The sequence below is a fragment of the Pyricularia oryzae genome, chromosome 2, assembly GCF_000002495.2.
Source record: "Pyricularia oryzae 70-15 chromosome 2, whole genome shotgun sequence".
Classification (NCBI taxonomy): Eukaryota; Fungi; Ascomycota; class Sordariomycetes; order Magnaporthales; family Pyriculariaceae; genus Pyricularia; species Pyricularia oryzae.
The window spans coordinates 2,339,065-2,352,793 of record NC_017850.1 but is presented as its reverse complement, the minus strand read 5'-3'; the positions used below and the strand labels follow the sequence as shown (position 1 = coordinate 2,352,793).

Sequence of the window (13,729 nt, the reverse complement as noted above, 5' to 3'; positions counted from 1 at the left end):
GATGTTGATGCTATGGTCACAGCAATCTGCATGATACTGTGCTGGGTAGATAGATGGTCGTGACCTGGCATGAAGAGAAAAGAAAAAAAAAAAAAAAAAAAAAAAAAAAGAAGATTCATGTCCCAGAACAAAACTGGATTTCTCATCACAATTCGTTGCGTGATATGGGCAATGACACTCATCAACGTAGTCCGATGTAATATCGGATTCTTTGGCCTTCACATTTCCTTGGGTAGATAGATAGGTAGGTACCTACGATAAGGTAGATAAGGTAGATATGTAAATCACCAGCTTTCAAATTCTGTGCTGAAATTTATGACTTAATCCCCATTGGCACCGATGCATATCTGATAACTACCTAGTCTAGGTGGCTTCCTGCATGCTGTATGCCTGGTGTATGCACGTTTCGGGAAACAAGCCCGTGTGTCATCGCTACCTTGGTTTGAGAACCCGAACCATCACCCGAAGCTATTAGTTCTAGTACATGGATGAAATGATATCACGGACTCGGCCGAAGAGCCTTATGTCTGGCTTGATAAGCTTGCGAGCCGAATTCAAGCCTCGACACTATCACGACCCTTTCAAGTCCATATTGGGCCACTTTTGCGAATCTTAGAGCCAGCCCGCTTTTCATCTCTGCGTTAAATGTGCCTCGGTCTTACAATCCTGATATGCTTTGCATTAGCGATGTGCAAATCCGCGGCAAGTAAAAGCTTTTTTTTTTTTTGTTATCCTAAGAAATTACTAGAATTTGTTCTTGAGATATCGGCGCAGGCCGGAAAACATTTAGTTATCACGCCCCATGGCTGACGGTCTACGTCTCTGATAAGCATCTCTGTGACTTTAAGTTCACCCAAACCATTCAGTTCATTCTGGACAGAAAGATAAAATGCAATCAGATGAAGAAAAATCCATTTTATACTATCGAAAAACAAGATAAGTAAAAAGCCAAAGCGATTGAACTGTACGGCAACTATTATACAGAGCAAAGAGCAGCGTGTAATTGGAATAATCTCCAAATAGGCCGATATATCCCACTCATGATTCTCTATTCAAGCCCGCCGGACTGACACATCAGCCGCAACAAACTGTCGCCTCCTTGGTCGCGCTCGTCCTACCGCCATGCACCTCCCCGCATCCCGGAAACGTCTCCCATTGGAACGCCATGGCGCCTATATAGGCACCAATAAAGATACATATGATAAAGTATCCGTTGTAGTACATGGCCAGCAGCATTATGAAGTAGGCCACCGCGAACTGCGCGGTGTGGAGGGCGGCCCGCACCCCCTGCTGCAGAGCGCTCGGGCGGAACGGCAGGGCCGCCTCCGGGGAGGCGGCATGCCGCCGGGCGAGCAGCCGGTCGAATTCCTTGACGGAGCGACGGAGGCCCTCAAGGCACACGACGAGGAGTACGATGCCGATGCAGGAGCCGGCGAACATGGCTGTGCTGGTTATGCGCCACTCGGTCGAGATGAAGCAGGCGTCGATGGTGTGCCAGTTCCATAGCATCTGCATGCGATAGAAAAGTCACAAACCATGTCAGCAACAGTCAAACGTTTGTTTGGGAAGAACATGGGATGAGAAAGGCGAGGGGGTGTTATTACAGAGATCTTGCAGTCTGGTGTGTTGCTCCCAGGTGTGGCTCCTGTGTGTCCACTGGCGCTGTGTGCACTGCTGTTGGTTGCCGTGGATGGTGTGGCCATAATTTGGTGATTGTGGCCGCCGGATGTCGCTGTTGAGGCCGCTGCCAAAGATGCCATGGGCAAGACTGATGTCAATACCGTCTCAAGAAGTTCTCTTGTTGGTGATCCCATATCTTGAAGGATTAGTTGATATGAATAATACAAGTTTTCCGCACTGATAAGACTGCAGAGCATGGGATGAGAAATAATGATGGTGGTTGAGAAAGGTACTTGATCATAGCCAAGGCTAATATGCTCCTTCCTCGCTGGAATGGCAGATTGGCAATGGCCTGGATACGGCAGCTGAAAATCATCATTACAAAGAATAGAACCAACAGTAACATGCCGGTGGGGCCAAATTCTTATTTTTAGCAATTGTTTCCAACTCTCTTCCGTAGGGGTGGCGAGTTCTTTGTGCAGGTTGAAAACGGATAGGACGTGACCTGCACGCAAGTTGGTGTGAGCAAAGGGATAATGTCACTTGAGCTCCCTGCAGTGACTGACAATTGATTGAAGGCCCCCGAAAGGCCCTCTGGGAAGACCCGGTAGTTAAATGGCAAAGTTCAAATCATTGGATGTTGGCTGACAAAGCTCAACAAGGTAAGGTAGGTAACACAACAATACTGCCATCCTCACGTAAACAGCTTCTTGACTTCCTCTGAGTCCATGTCAACGATACCAACCCCGCTGGCTATTATCTCCTGTCTCACGGTCGGCCAGGCCGCTGGGTCAACAGGTTTAGTGCCCTCCTCCACGATCACCGTGACAAAGCCCTCAGCCGCCGCATCCAGAGCCGTGCTCCTGACGCAGTAGTCGGCCGCCAGTCCCACCACGTAGACGTGACTGATGCCCTTCTCCCTCAGCAATCCAGCAAGCCCAGAGTCGCCGACGCGGGGGTCCTTGAGCGGCGGGTAGAAGGCGCTGTACATTTCCACGTCGGACCTGATCCCCTTCTCGAGCACCTCGTCGATTCTGCCGAGGTCTAGCTCTGGGATCAAGGCCGCGCCGGGTGTGTCCTGGACGCAGTGCACCGGCCATAGTCGCGTCTCGTAGCTCTCTGACCCATTTAGCGGGTTGGTGATGGTGACAAAGTCAATAAAAGGCTCCTTGGAGACATGGTTCGCGGCAAATGACACGTGCGACTGCGGATGCCAGTCCTTGGTCGCGACACGGGTGACGAAGGCTGTCGAGGTGAGCAGCTTGTTGATTACGGGGGCAACGGCGCGACCGTCGGGGACGGCGAGAGAGCCGTTCTACATCATGATTCGCACACGTAAGTTATTCATGAGCACTGGACCTAGCGGACCTAATGCGAGTGCTAGCTGTACAATGCTGGAAGGATTATCCGTAAAAGCCGGAGAATTGCTGTGGACCTTTTCCTCCGCCGTAATCGTGATCGGCCGAGATGCATGAGATGACGCTTGCGCTAAAGAATATGTATATATAAAATACAATAAAAAGAAAATCACAGAGGATACATACCGGTGGGCAAAAGTCTTCCTGCAAGTCAACGACTATCAGGGCGGGCGTGAAGGTGTCTGTGGCGGTAGTCATTGTAGAGATCTGTGGCTAATGTATCTGAGATTGTCATGCAGCGACTGAGTGTGCGCTTAGCTGGTTAGCGTTATGCTGTTTGAAATGGCGTGCGTCTGTTGAAACAGTACAAGATTGGACGGACGCGTATGTACCTAGTTCTAGCCTCGTATCTTTGCAGTGCGATGTGCAACTACCGTGATTAAGGCGCCTCTAGTTGTAAATTCTTCAGATGATTCTGCTGGCAAATCCAAAAATAAAAACAAAAATAACAATTGAAACAAACATGATTGATAATTGCCCTTGCGGTAGCTTGCCGAAAAATACAGTGCCTGTATCTTTCGGCGACCCCGCCTTGCCCGTTTCCTTATTTTCTCTCTCGCATCGCAGATCGCGGCGTTGCTTACTTGCCCCCAACGCAACAGGCGAGATGACGTGCAGAAACAAAACCAAATTTGCGAATATTGCGGTTTTACTCTGCTGCTCACATCGCAAATGTAGCCAAAAACGAACCTGCTCTTGTAGCGTGGTCAAGGTCACCGCATACGGTGAATTAACCTCCAAACGCTTACGGTACAAAGAGTGTCAGAGCTCGCTTGTTTGAATGGGTACTGTTCTAACGTCGAGATAATACAGTAATACTTGGCGCATGAGAAACCATCTAGTCTAGCTGCTTGTAGATCTCCTTAACAGCGGGAGCAATTATAGTTCATATCTATACTGAGTCAAGACGGCGGAGCAAAAGTACAGGATAGTTATCAGCAGTGTGTACGTTCAATTTTGTACGCAATATTTGTTACACTCCATATCAGTCCAGGTATGGAGTAGTATTTTTGCCGCACTCTCGCCTTTCCGTACTCCGCCGTACCTGTGCCACGGATGTTTCGGGTAAAACCTCCACTATCAAAATTATTGAAGTGTTTATAAATTTTATCAGCATCCAGGCCTTACTTTTATACAGATTTCAACAGGGAAGCCCCTGGTGCGGATGCATAAAGTTGCCCACTGGAGATGATGTTCCTCCCAATTACTCCGTACCTTGGGGGTGACCGTACCCCATAAGATACCACCCAGCCCCTTGACTCCGTACTCCGTATCCGCAGGATTTAGGATTTCCATTATACAAAAGCAACAACACAGCAATCACGCGTACGGATTAATCTCCAGCTGCTATTTAGAGGACGCTTAGGGTGGCTACTCCTAGGTATTGTAATATTGGCGGTCATGTCCCGGAGAGAAAGTCTTTGGAATACTGTACTTTCCAAATACTATATACTGTACAGCAGTCAGGTCCAGTGCTAGCCAAATGATATTTGCATTGGGACCACGTCACATTTGGGTTTTTGTTTGCGTTCATCAGAATGTGCCCAAATATAGATAAGCTACTTTGTACCAATCGTGCAACTGGGTGCGTCGGGTGTATCAAACGCCAATGTAGAACCTAATACAGGTAGACCAGAGTCAGTAAATGTTATTGGCGGTGATTTTTTCCCCCCGCCCGAAAAAAATAAAATAATCATTCCATTCCGCGAATGTTGAGGACTAGACTAGGTAGTTCTAGAAATAAAACCGTCTTGACCGCTCTAAACGAAAATTGCCTACCTTAGCATAGCTCATGTACAACGTGCCTACCCAAGCTACCTTACGGATGCCTTACCTTATGCACAACGATTCTTTTGGATGATTCGATTGGTGACGTGTGAGTGAATGTGTGCGCTGCCGGCATCCATAAAATGCGCCAAACCATTTCCAGCAGCACTTGCGCGATGTACGATATAATATGTGCAGGGGTTGTGGCAGTGTCAAGGTGGATTTGTGCCAGGTGGTTGTTGGTTGGCTGTCGGTTACATGCTAGTCAGGCATGACAGCCCGGTTGGATCATTCCAAGCCGCTTGCAGCAGCAGTACAGACGATTGACGACGACGGGCGGTCTGATGTAAGGCAAGGGCCAGGACAAAATATTGCGTTGTGGCTGGCCCCGGTCGGACTGGGGATCTCTGTGGGTCTAGTGCAAGGATTGCTGGGTCGCGACTGTCTTTGTTCACTGGTTGAGCCGCTGTCGGCCAGAACCATTGCCCCATCAAGAAGGAGAAAGGGGTGGAACGAAACGAAATAAATCTTTTTTACGATCTGTGTCGGTCCGACTTTGTTTGCATCCCGCAATGGTTTGATCCCCTCTGCGAATTCCCTTCCCTTCGTCCCTCATTCCCAGCGCTGTCAGGATTCTATCAGTAGGTCCCACAGTTGGCGAGCCTGTTTGTTCAAGTCTTTGTTTTCCTACGGTCGCGCCCAATCGCCTCATTTCCCTCGCATCCCCTTCCGCAGTTGAACAAAGCACCTTGTCCAACCTCGAGGACTCAAACAGCAAAGGTACGAACCACTTGCGCAGTCACCAGTCAAGCATGGTCTGGAAAACCATCTATGCCTTCCGTCTGATCTTTCGGCCGCAGAGAATCCTCTGGTCTCCAACAGGCTTTTTATTCTAACCCAATCCATTTGCGCTCAACACAGTCCACGCCGTTGCCAGCCACACCGTAGGGTGCGAGAGGAGAGGCGACACCCTTGTGGCCTCGAGGCCGACGGAGGCAGTCAGTTGATATATCGTTTGGTGCCTGGCACAGCAGGACCGAGCTGTTTGACTTCACCCGTACTGGGCAAAACCTTTGAATAGGTATGGAATCTTTACTACCTGCGGGGTTTTCTCTCACTCCACTGTTTGTCCCGTCTTTCAGGTCGCATCGGACTCTTTGTTTTCCTGGAAATTTGAACGTGCGGGCAGCTTGCATCTACTTTAGCGGAAAGATAAGATGCCAGGATTTTTATTCCCGCGCCGCCATGTTTCTTTCGGACAGATACAAGAACAGTTATATAGCTCGTCATGCACTCCAGCGGATTCTAACACTTCGAATGCCTCCAGTCGTCAAACTCTTCCCCACCAATGGTCAGCGGACGACCATAATCACCCACCAGAGATCTTCAACATGATCGCATCCTCGCTCATCCCGTCGAGGTTTAGGGGCAGCCGACCTGGCGAAAAGGCGCCGCCGCCGTCGTGGCTGAACCGCAAAGTCACCCCGTTTCTCCAGAAGCTCGCCGGTATCACCTCGTCGCATCCGATTCACACGGTAGCCATCGTCGCCCTTCTCGCCAGCTCTACCTACATTGGGTTACTCGAGGAGAGCCTGTTCGATGCGAACTGGAGCGTGAGAAAGGCCGATTGGTCCTCTCTCACAGAGGGCAGCAGAACCTTGTGGACTGCTCCCGATACGGAATGGAAATGGCAGTCACACGAGCTGTCCGGTAACCCGCCGGCTGCCAACTCCAAGCACCTCGCACTGTTGACCTTCATCTTCCCCGATTCGTTGGACGATGCCCCGAAGACCGCTCCCCTCCAACATACCGTTCCGATTCCCGACAACCTGACGATTACTCCTCTTCCGTCCACGTCCAACTCTCTTACGACCTACTCTCAGGACTCGGCTCTCGCCTTCTCCCTGCCCTACGATCAAGCGCCCGAGTTTTTGGCTGCGGCTCAAGAGATTCCGAATGAAACATCCGGCCAGGACGCCCGGGAGTCGGAAAATGGGCGTGAGAAGAAGATGTGGATAATGAAGGCTGCCCGAGTCCACACTAGAAGCAGCGTGATTCGATGGTTCCAGAATGCCTGGATGGAGTTCATCGACACTCTGAAGAACGCTGAAACTCTTGATATCATCATCATGGTGCTCGGATACCTTTCCATGCACCTGACTTTCGTCTCACTTTTTCTGTCAATGCGCCGGATGGGCTCGAACTTTTGGCTGGCTGCCAACACTCTGTTTTCGTCCGTGTTCTCCTTCCTCTTTGGCCTTATCGTCACAACCAAGCTCGGCGTGCCAATCACCGTTGTCTTGCTCTCGGAGGGTCTGCCATTTTTGGTTGTAACCATTGGATTTGAGAAGAATATCGTTCTTACCCGCGCCGTCCTATCTCACGCCATTGAGCACCGTCGGGCTGATACTGTGAAGCAGTCAAAGTCCGCCGGGAGCCAAAAGTCTGCCAGCGGCAATGGATCGCAGTCCGTTATTCAATATGCCATCCAGATGGCCATCAAGGAAAAGGCGTATGGCATTCTCAAGGACTACGCCATCGAGATTCTTATCCTTGTCTGCGGTGCTGCTTCTGGTGTCCAGGGCGGACTGCAACAGTTCTGCTTCTTGGCCGCTTGGATCCTGTTCTTCGACTGCATTCTGCTCTTTACCTTCTACACTGCTATTCTGTACATCAAGCTAGAGATCAACAGAATCAAGCGTCACGTCGAGATGCGCAAAGCCCTTGAAGACGACGGCCTCAGTCGCCGCGTCGCAGAGAACGTCGCCAGCAGCAACGATTGGCCCGCTGGCAAGGGTTCCAACACCTCCCTTTTTGGAAAGCAGATTAAGAGCACAAGCGTCCCGAAGTTCAAGGGTATGATGGTGTCTGGCTTCATCATCATTAACCTCCTCAACCTTTGTTCTATTCCGTTCCGAAGCACACATTCCTTGTCTTCCCTGTCTACCTGGGCCGGAGGTCTGGGTGGTGTCCTGAACTCACCTCCTGTCGACCCCTTCAAGGTGGCAGCCAACGGTTTGGACGAGATTCTAGGCGAGGCCAAGAGCACGAACACGGAGACAATCGTTACAATCCTTACGCCGATCAAATACGAGCTCGAGTACCCCTCGGTGCACTATGCTCTCCCTCCACCCAAGTCCGCCGTGCCACCCGAAGCAGATCTTGGTTACGGCGTTGGCGGTCGTATGGTTGGTGGTATTCTGAAGAGCCTGGAAGACCCTGTCCTCTCCAAGTGGATCGTTGTTGCACTTGCCATGAGCGTTGCACTCAACGGCTATCTCTTTAATGCCGCCCTCATGGGGATTAAGGACCCGAATGCCGCGACCCAGCCAATCAACCCGAGGGAACTCGCCGATGCTCAGAAATTCAACGACACTGACCAGGCCATGTTGCCCCTGGGCGAGTACCAGCCTCCGACGGCGCCTCCCACCCCGAGGAGACAGCCGAGTCCTGGAGTCGAGGAAGAAAGTGATTCAGGCCGGACTCAGGTTGACAACTCTCCTCTTCCTCCGGCTGTCCCACGCACCGCTGCCGAGATTGACACAATTCTTAAGGAGAAGCGTGTTTACGAACTGTCGGATGAAGAGATTGTTGCTTACTCGCTCAAGGGCAAGATTCCAGGTTACTCACTCGAGCGGAGCTTGAAAGACTGCACCCGCGCTGTCAAGATCCGAAGGACCATCATCTCCCGAACTAAGGCCACCTCATCCATTACCAGTCTCTTGGACAGGTCTAAACTTCCCTACCGCAACTACAACTGGGAGCAGGTTCTGGGTGCTTGCTGCGAGAACGTCATTGGCTTCATGCCTCTTCCGGTCGGAGTTGCTGGTCCTCTTGTCATTGATGGTCAAAGCTACTTCATCCCCATGGCCACAACAGAGGGTGTGTTGGTGGCAAGTGCGAGCCGTGGTTGCAAGGCCATCAACGCTGGAGGTGGTGCCGTCACCGTGTTGACCGGTGACGGCATGACGCGAGGCCCTTGCGTTGGTTTCGAGACGCTTGAGCGTGCTGGAGCGGCCAAGAACTGGCTCGACAGCGATGTGGGTCAGGCATTCATGACCAAAGCCTTCAACTCGACATCACGATTCGCCCGGCTCGAGTCCATGAAGACTGCGATTGCCGGTACCAACCTGTACATTCGATTCAGGACGACTACTGGTGATGCCATGGGAATGAACATGATTTCCAAGGGTGTCGAGGAGGCCCTGAGAGCCATGGCTGCTCCAGACGAGGGTGGTTTCACTGACATGCAAATCCTGACGCTCAGTGGCAACTACTGCTCGGACAAGAAGCCGGCCGCCATTAACTGGATCGAGGGTCGTGGAAAGAGTGTTGTCGCAGAGGCCATCATTCCAGGGGACATTGTCCGCAGTGTCCTGAAGATTGACGTCGACTCGTTGGTCGAGATGAACATTTCCAAGAACTTGATTGGCTCCGCCATGGCTGGCGCCATGGGTGGCTTCAATGCGCACGCTGCCAACATTGTAGCGGCTGTGTTTTTGGCGACTGGTCAGGATCCGGCACAAGTTGTCGAGAGTGCCAACTGCATCACTATTATGCGAAAGTAAGTAAACATTCATCTTGTGGTCTTGGGAAGCATAGGTTCAACGGGTTCGTGCTGACAGCTTCACTCGTAATTAGCCTGCGCGGAAACTTGCAAATCTCGGTTTCGATGCCATCGATTGAGGTTGGAACGCTCGGTGGAGGTACCATTCTCGAACCTCAAAGCGCTATGCTTGACCTCCTTGGCGTGCGCGGGTCTCACCCAACGACACCCGGCGACAATGCCCGTCGCCTTGCCCGCATTATCGCAGCCGCAGTCTTGGCCGGAGAGCTGTCACTTTGCAGTGCCCTGGCGGCCGGCCACTTGGTCAAGGCTCACATGGCGCACAACAGGTCAACGCCCGCTACACGAAGCACCACGCCCGCTCCCCCGGCGACCGGCAGTGGCAGTGGCTTCATGACACCTGTGGGACTTGCCATGACTTCAGCAGTGGAGAAGGCGACTGGTGGAACCCTGAGGTCAAACAAGAGCTCGGCTAGCTTGGAGAGGCAGGCTGCCGTCGGGCGATAGAAAAAAAATTCAACTTCACACTATGTGGTAGTATGTATCCCTGCTAATTAATCCCAAAGAATTCGTAGTTGTAAATAGAGGACGATTGCTAGTTTTTTTTTTTTTTTTTTTTTTTTATGGTGAAGGGGAAGGTGGGGAGGTGTCAAAGCGGCGGAGGTATTTTCCCAGGTCTAGAAGTGTTTGGTCCTTTATATAGACCTTGGCCTTGGCGAAGGCTGGTATGGAGCGATATACAGAATTATTCCTTTTGTTACATTGCTGTCGGGTGTTTTGCAGATGCTTGCTTGTGACACCTGCCAAGGTTGCAGGTCGTAATAAGGTAATTCTACTGTGTACCTACCTCACTGAGGTTGCAGTGCTAAAAAGAATACCTGGTAGGCCTCCCGGACCTTAGCCTCCATTGTAACCTTTGTGACCTTTTTCTGCATGGGTTCCGTTGCCAGTTTGCGCTAATCGGAATGCTCGCAGACAGATGATGACAAATACTTGGTCGTCTGCCGATGGTTTTGTTTGTATCTTTTGCCTGCCCGCTGCACCACCTCTACCAGCCAGTCAAGCGACAAGGATGAAACTTGTCGTGAAGCGAACACTTTCTGCTTGAATTTTGGCAGAAAAATTCATATACATGTTCTTTGTATGATGAACCCCTCATCAAAGACTAACCGCAATTCGGACGGCTGCTGGACTTGTCGGTTGCGCAAAAAGAAGTGTGATCTTGGCCAGCCGACGTGCGTAAGCTGCGCGTCTCTCGAGATTGAATGTGTGTACAGCGACGCCAAGCCACGATGGATGGACGGTGGCGAGTTGCAGCGGGGCCGGGCCGAACAGGTCAAGGCCGAAGTCAAGCGGCGGGCTACATGGCGGCGCGAGAAGCGGCATGTCGCCGGCGACATGGACGGTGAAACGATGATCGATCTAGAGATGGCAGACGGCTTGCACGGCGTGCACTTGTCCGCCAAGGCTGCTCAAGTAAATGGCGACAGGGAACCGGCCAGGGCGTTTGCGAGCGTGGAACAGGCAGGCGCGATTGATGGGCACTCGTTTGATGCAGCGACAGACACGACGCCGTCGTCTTCCTGGGCGACCGAGCACAGCCCCAACTCTTCTGCGACTGCCGTCTCGCCGGCCTCTTCGCGCGACCATCATCACGATGCGACGACGGCGGTGGGCACAGTGCTCCCGAACGACAGGGAACTTGCGCAGGTCATGGCGTACCTCGACTACGTCTTCCCGTTCCTCTACCCGTTCTACCGCCCACCGATATTCTCGGGCGGTCGCGGCTGGATGCTGACCCTTTTGATGAGGAACAAGGCGCTGCTGCACGCGTCGCTCACCCTCGTCTCGTTCTTCATGGCAGTGTGGTTCCACCAGGACGGACTCGGCGACGGGCACGGCGGAGATGGCGATTTGACCGACGGCGGCGGAGCACCACCAGACGACCCAGGGGGAAAGGGACGGCACGTACGGACGTGTCAGGCGGCCGCGTGGACTGAAATGCAGACGCAGCAGGAGCTGAGCATGCGCAGCCTGATGGAGGACATTGCAGACATCAACGAGCACGGGGTCAAGGGCCGACTCAGGGAGGGGAGCAGGACGCTGGCGTCCATCATCCAGATCCTCTGCTTCGAGGTGGCCGTGGGCAACGCCGCCGGATCCTGGAGCCTGCACCTGGACGGCGCCATCGTGCTGCTCGACCAGATGCTGCAGCTCAACGCGCAGTCCGTCAGGGGCCCCGCCGGCGACACCATCGTCTGCTGGCGGTCGGTCCTGGCCGCGCTCGATCTCGAGGACGGCGGCGAGGGCAGGGTGCAGGCTTGGCTGTTGAGCTCGGATCAGGCCGCGCTGCAGTTCTTCTCGGCCGCGGCCATCTACTTTGACATTGTCAGCAGCACGGCGCTCGAGCAGGCGCCTCGGCTTGCGGGCTACCATGCCTCGCTGCTGGCGACGCCCTCGGAGCATCTCTCCGCGGTCTCGCCCCTGGTCCCGGTCGAGCTGGTCATGGGGCACGCGTGCCCGCGCGCCTTGGCCGAGGACCTGCCCCCCGTCGACCTCGGCGTGGTCAGCGGGGCGGCAAACTGGGTGCTCGTGTGCGTCGGGGAGACGGCGGGGCTGGACGCGTGGAAAAAGACCGAGAGGAGGCACGCGAGGCTGGACATGGTCGAGCTGGTGACCAGGGCCGGGGTGATCGAGAGGAAGCTGCGCCTAGGGCTCGAGAAGATGGATGCGGCGGCGGGCGGGAGGTGCCAAGGCGGTCGAGACGGCAAGGGTCCTGCGAGCACCATGGCCCCGTCGTACACGCCGCCGCCGATCCGACCAGACTGCCCGACTTCCCACGCCCCACCCGACGAGGACACGCACGGCCTGACGACGGGGATCTGGGCGCACGCGGCGCTCGCCTACCTCGCCGTCGTCGTCAACGGCTGGCAGCCTGCCTCCGGGACGATCCGGGCCAGCGTCGACACGGCGCTTTCTTTCTTGTCGACCCTCTCCGCCAGCAGGCCGTTTTGCCTGCAGACGGTGGGCTGGCCGCTGGCGGTGGCGGGTTGCCTCGCGGCCAGGGAGCAGGAGCCGCGGTTCAGGGCGCTGGTCGGGAGCATCGGCGGCGGGCTGGAGGTGTTTGGGGCCGTCAGGGAGGCCCTGGGCATCATGGAGGGCGTCTGGGCGCGGCGGGGCGAGATTGAGGGTGCACAGGTGGAGTGGGATCTTAGTAGGTGTTTTGGTATCAATGGGCGAAGGGCGTTTTTGGTATAAGGTTTTGGGCGGGGGGGATCGGGTTTTGGAGTTTTTGTGGCGTGCGTTTGTTTGCAAATATTTTGTGCTTTTTTTATGGCATGTGTCATCTAATGTATCATGATCTGAACGTTTCAATCGAGAATTACCATTTGTTTGGTTTCACAAGTTCTTAGTTCGCCCACGTACGATACAGTACGTAAAGTGTTTGTCAAATATCATGCTAGTTCTAGAACTAGTCTTAATAGACGACTTATATTTATAGGCTCGTATATTATTAAACGGTTACGGGACACTTCAACCCATTTTTGGCATTTGTTTGATAAGCTGCTCCAGAAGCTTACCTTGTATATGCCGTGATTATATGCATTAGTTGAAACGTCTTATGCCGAATACTTGTCAAAAAGCAATTGTAGTATTCCGCGACACTAGATAGTATACCGGAAAGTATGCAATTATATCATTGTATGCTGGTAAGGAGCTTGGTGATGGTGATATTTTTTTTTTTTTTCCGGTAGAGTATAGTTGTTGTTGCCAGGCGGCGCTGCTTATATTGGTACCGGCAAGACTGATCGAGTCTCTCAATGGTTTTGTATGGATGAGCATGAGAATCTGGATGTACGATTCCAAACCGAAGGTGTTTATAGGACCAGATTTGCTTGATGTACCCGTTCGCTTGAAAGTAAAGACTGTGTTCTGCAGAACAAGACGACCCATATTCAATGCGGCCAAACCAGTAATTAATCATCGCGGAGCCCGTTGACATTCGTCTCCTAGAAAAATTAACCTGGTGTAGGTACATTGGTTCCATCTATACTAGTCTAGATAGATCTAGGAAAACTTTGCCATTAACCTAAAACCCAACCAAAAAAAAGAAAAGAACTGCTCTGCGCAAGTATTGGATGCAATCTATTATTAAATCAGAAACGATGTGCAAAAAATGCAAAATATGTTGGTTCCAATCGTTGGACCGGAACAGGTGTATCGGCTCTGGCCGCGGATTGAACGCGGGACCTCTCGCAAGTGTGCTCAGGATTTAGAACCCTAAGCGAGAATCATACCACTAGACCACCAGAGCTGTTGGTGAAGACCCCCACAGATGGGCCTATAGTCTGCACCG

The 13,729-nt window shown here is 52.7% G+C and overlaps 4 protein-coding genes and 1 non-coding gene across 5 annotated transcripts; 2 read left to right on the top strand and 3 right to left on the bottom strand.

Annotated features, from left to right (window-relative positions):
* Positions 1-1,074: 1,074 nt before the first annotated feature.
* Positions 1,075-1,850, bottom strand: MGG_08977 (ctr copper transporter; the record flags this gene model as incomplete). The annotated part of the gene is made up of 2 exons (XM_003713968.1): positions 1,605-1,850; positions 1,075-1,509 (listed from the first exon to the last, which is right to left on the bottom strand). The coding sequence occupies exons 1-2, from the start codon at positions 1,812-1,814 to the stop codon at positions 1,075-1,077; spliced, it is 645 nt and encodes a 214-aa protein (XP_003714016.1). The 5' UTR covers positions 1,815-1,850.
* Positions 1,851-2,144: 294 nt separating this feature from the next.
* On the bottom strand, positions 2,145-3,474 carry MGG_08976 (nicotinamidase). The gene is made up of 3 exons (XM_003713967.1): positions 3,371-3,474; positions 3,165-3,280; positions 2,145-2,935 (listed from the first exon to the last, which is right to left on the bottom strand). The coding sequence occupies exons 2-3, from the start codon at positions 3,234-3,236 to the stop codon at positions 2,315-2,317; spliced, it is 693 nt and encodes a 230-aa protein (XP_003714015.1). The 5' UTR covers positions 3,237-3,280; positions 3,371-3,474; the 3' UTR covers positions 2,145-2,314.
* Positions 3,475-5,310: 1,836 nt separating this feature from the next.
* On the top strand, positions 5,311-10,131 carry MGG_08975 (3-hydroxy-3-methylglutaryl-coenzyme A reductase). The gene is made up of 4 exons (XM_003713966.1): positions 5,311-5,585; positions 5,727-5,886; positions 6,133-9,369; positions 9,447-10,131. Exons 3-4 carry the CDS (start codon positions 6,197-6,199, stop codon positions 9,877-9,879), a joined length of 3,606 nt encoding a protein of 1,201 aa, XP_003714014.1. The 5' UTR covers positions 5,311-5,585; positions 5,727-5,886; positions 6,133-6,196; the 3' UTR covers positions 9,880-10,131.
* Positions 10,132-10,316: 185 nt separating this feature from the next.
* MGG_08974 (uncharacterized protein) lies at positions 10,317-12,653 on the top strand. Its single transcript, XM_003713965.1, has one exon. It carries the CDS (start codon positions 10,516-10,518, stop codon positions 12,628-12,630), a length of 2,115 nt encoding a protein of 704 aa, XP_003714013.1. The 5' UTR covers positions 10,317-10,515; the 3' UTR covers positions 12,631-12,653.
* A 942-nt stretch (positions 12,654-13,595) lies between these two features.
* Positions 13,596-13,687, bottom strand: MGG_20015. Its single transcript has one exon. It is a non-coding gene; the product is annotated as a tRNA-Pro (tRNA).
* Positions 13,688-13,729: the final 42 nt, after the last annotated feature.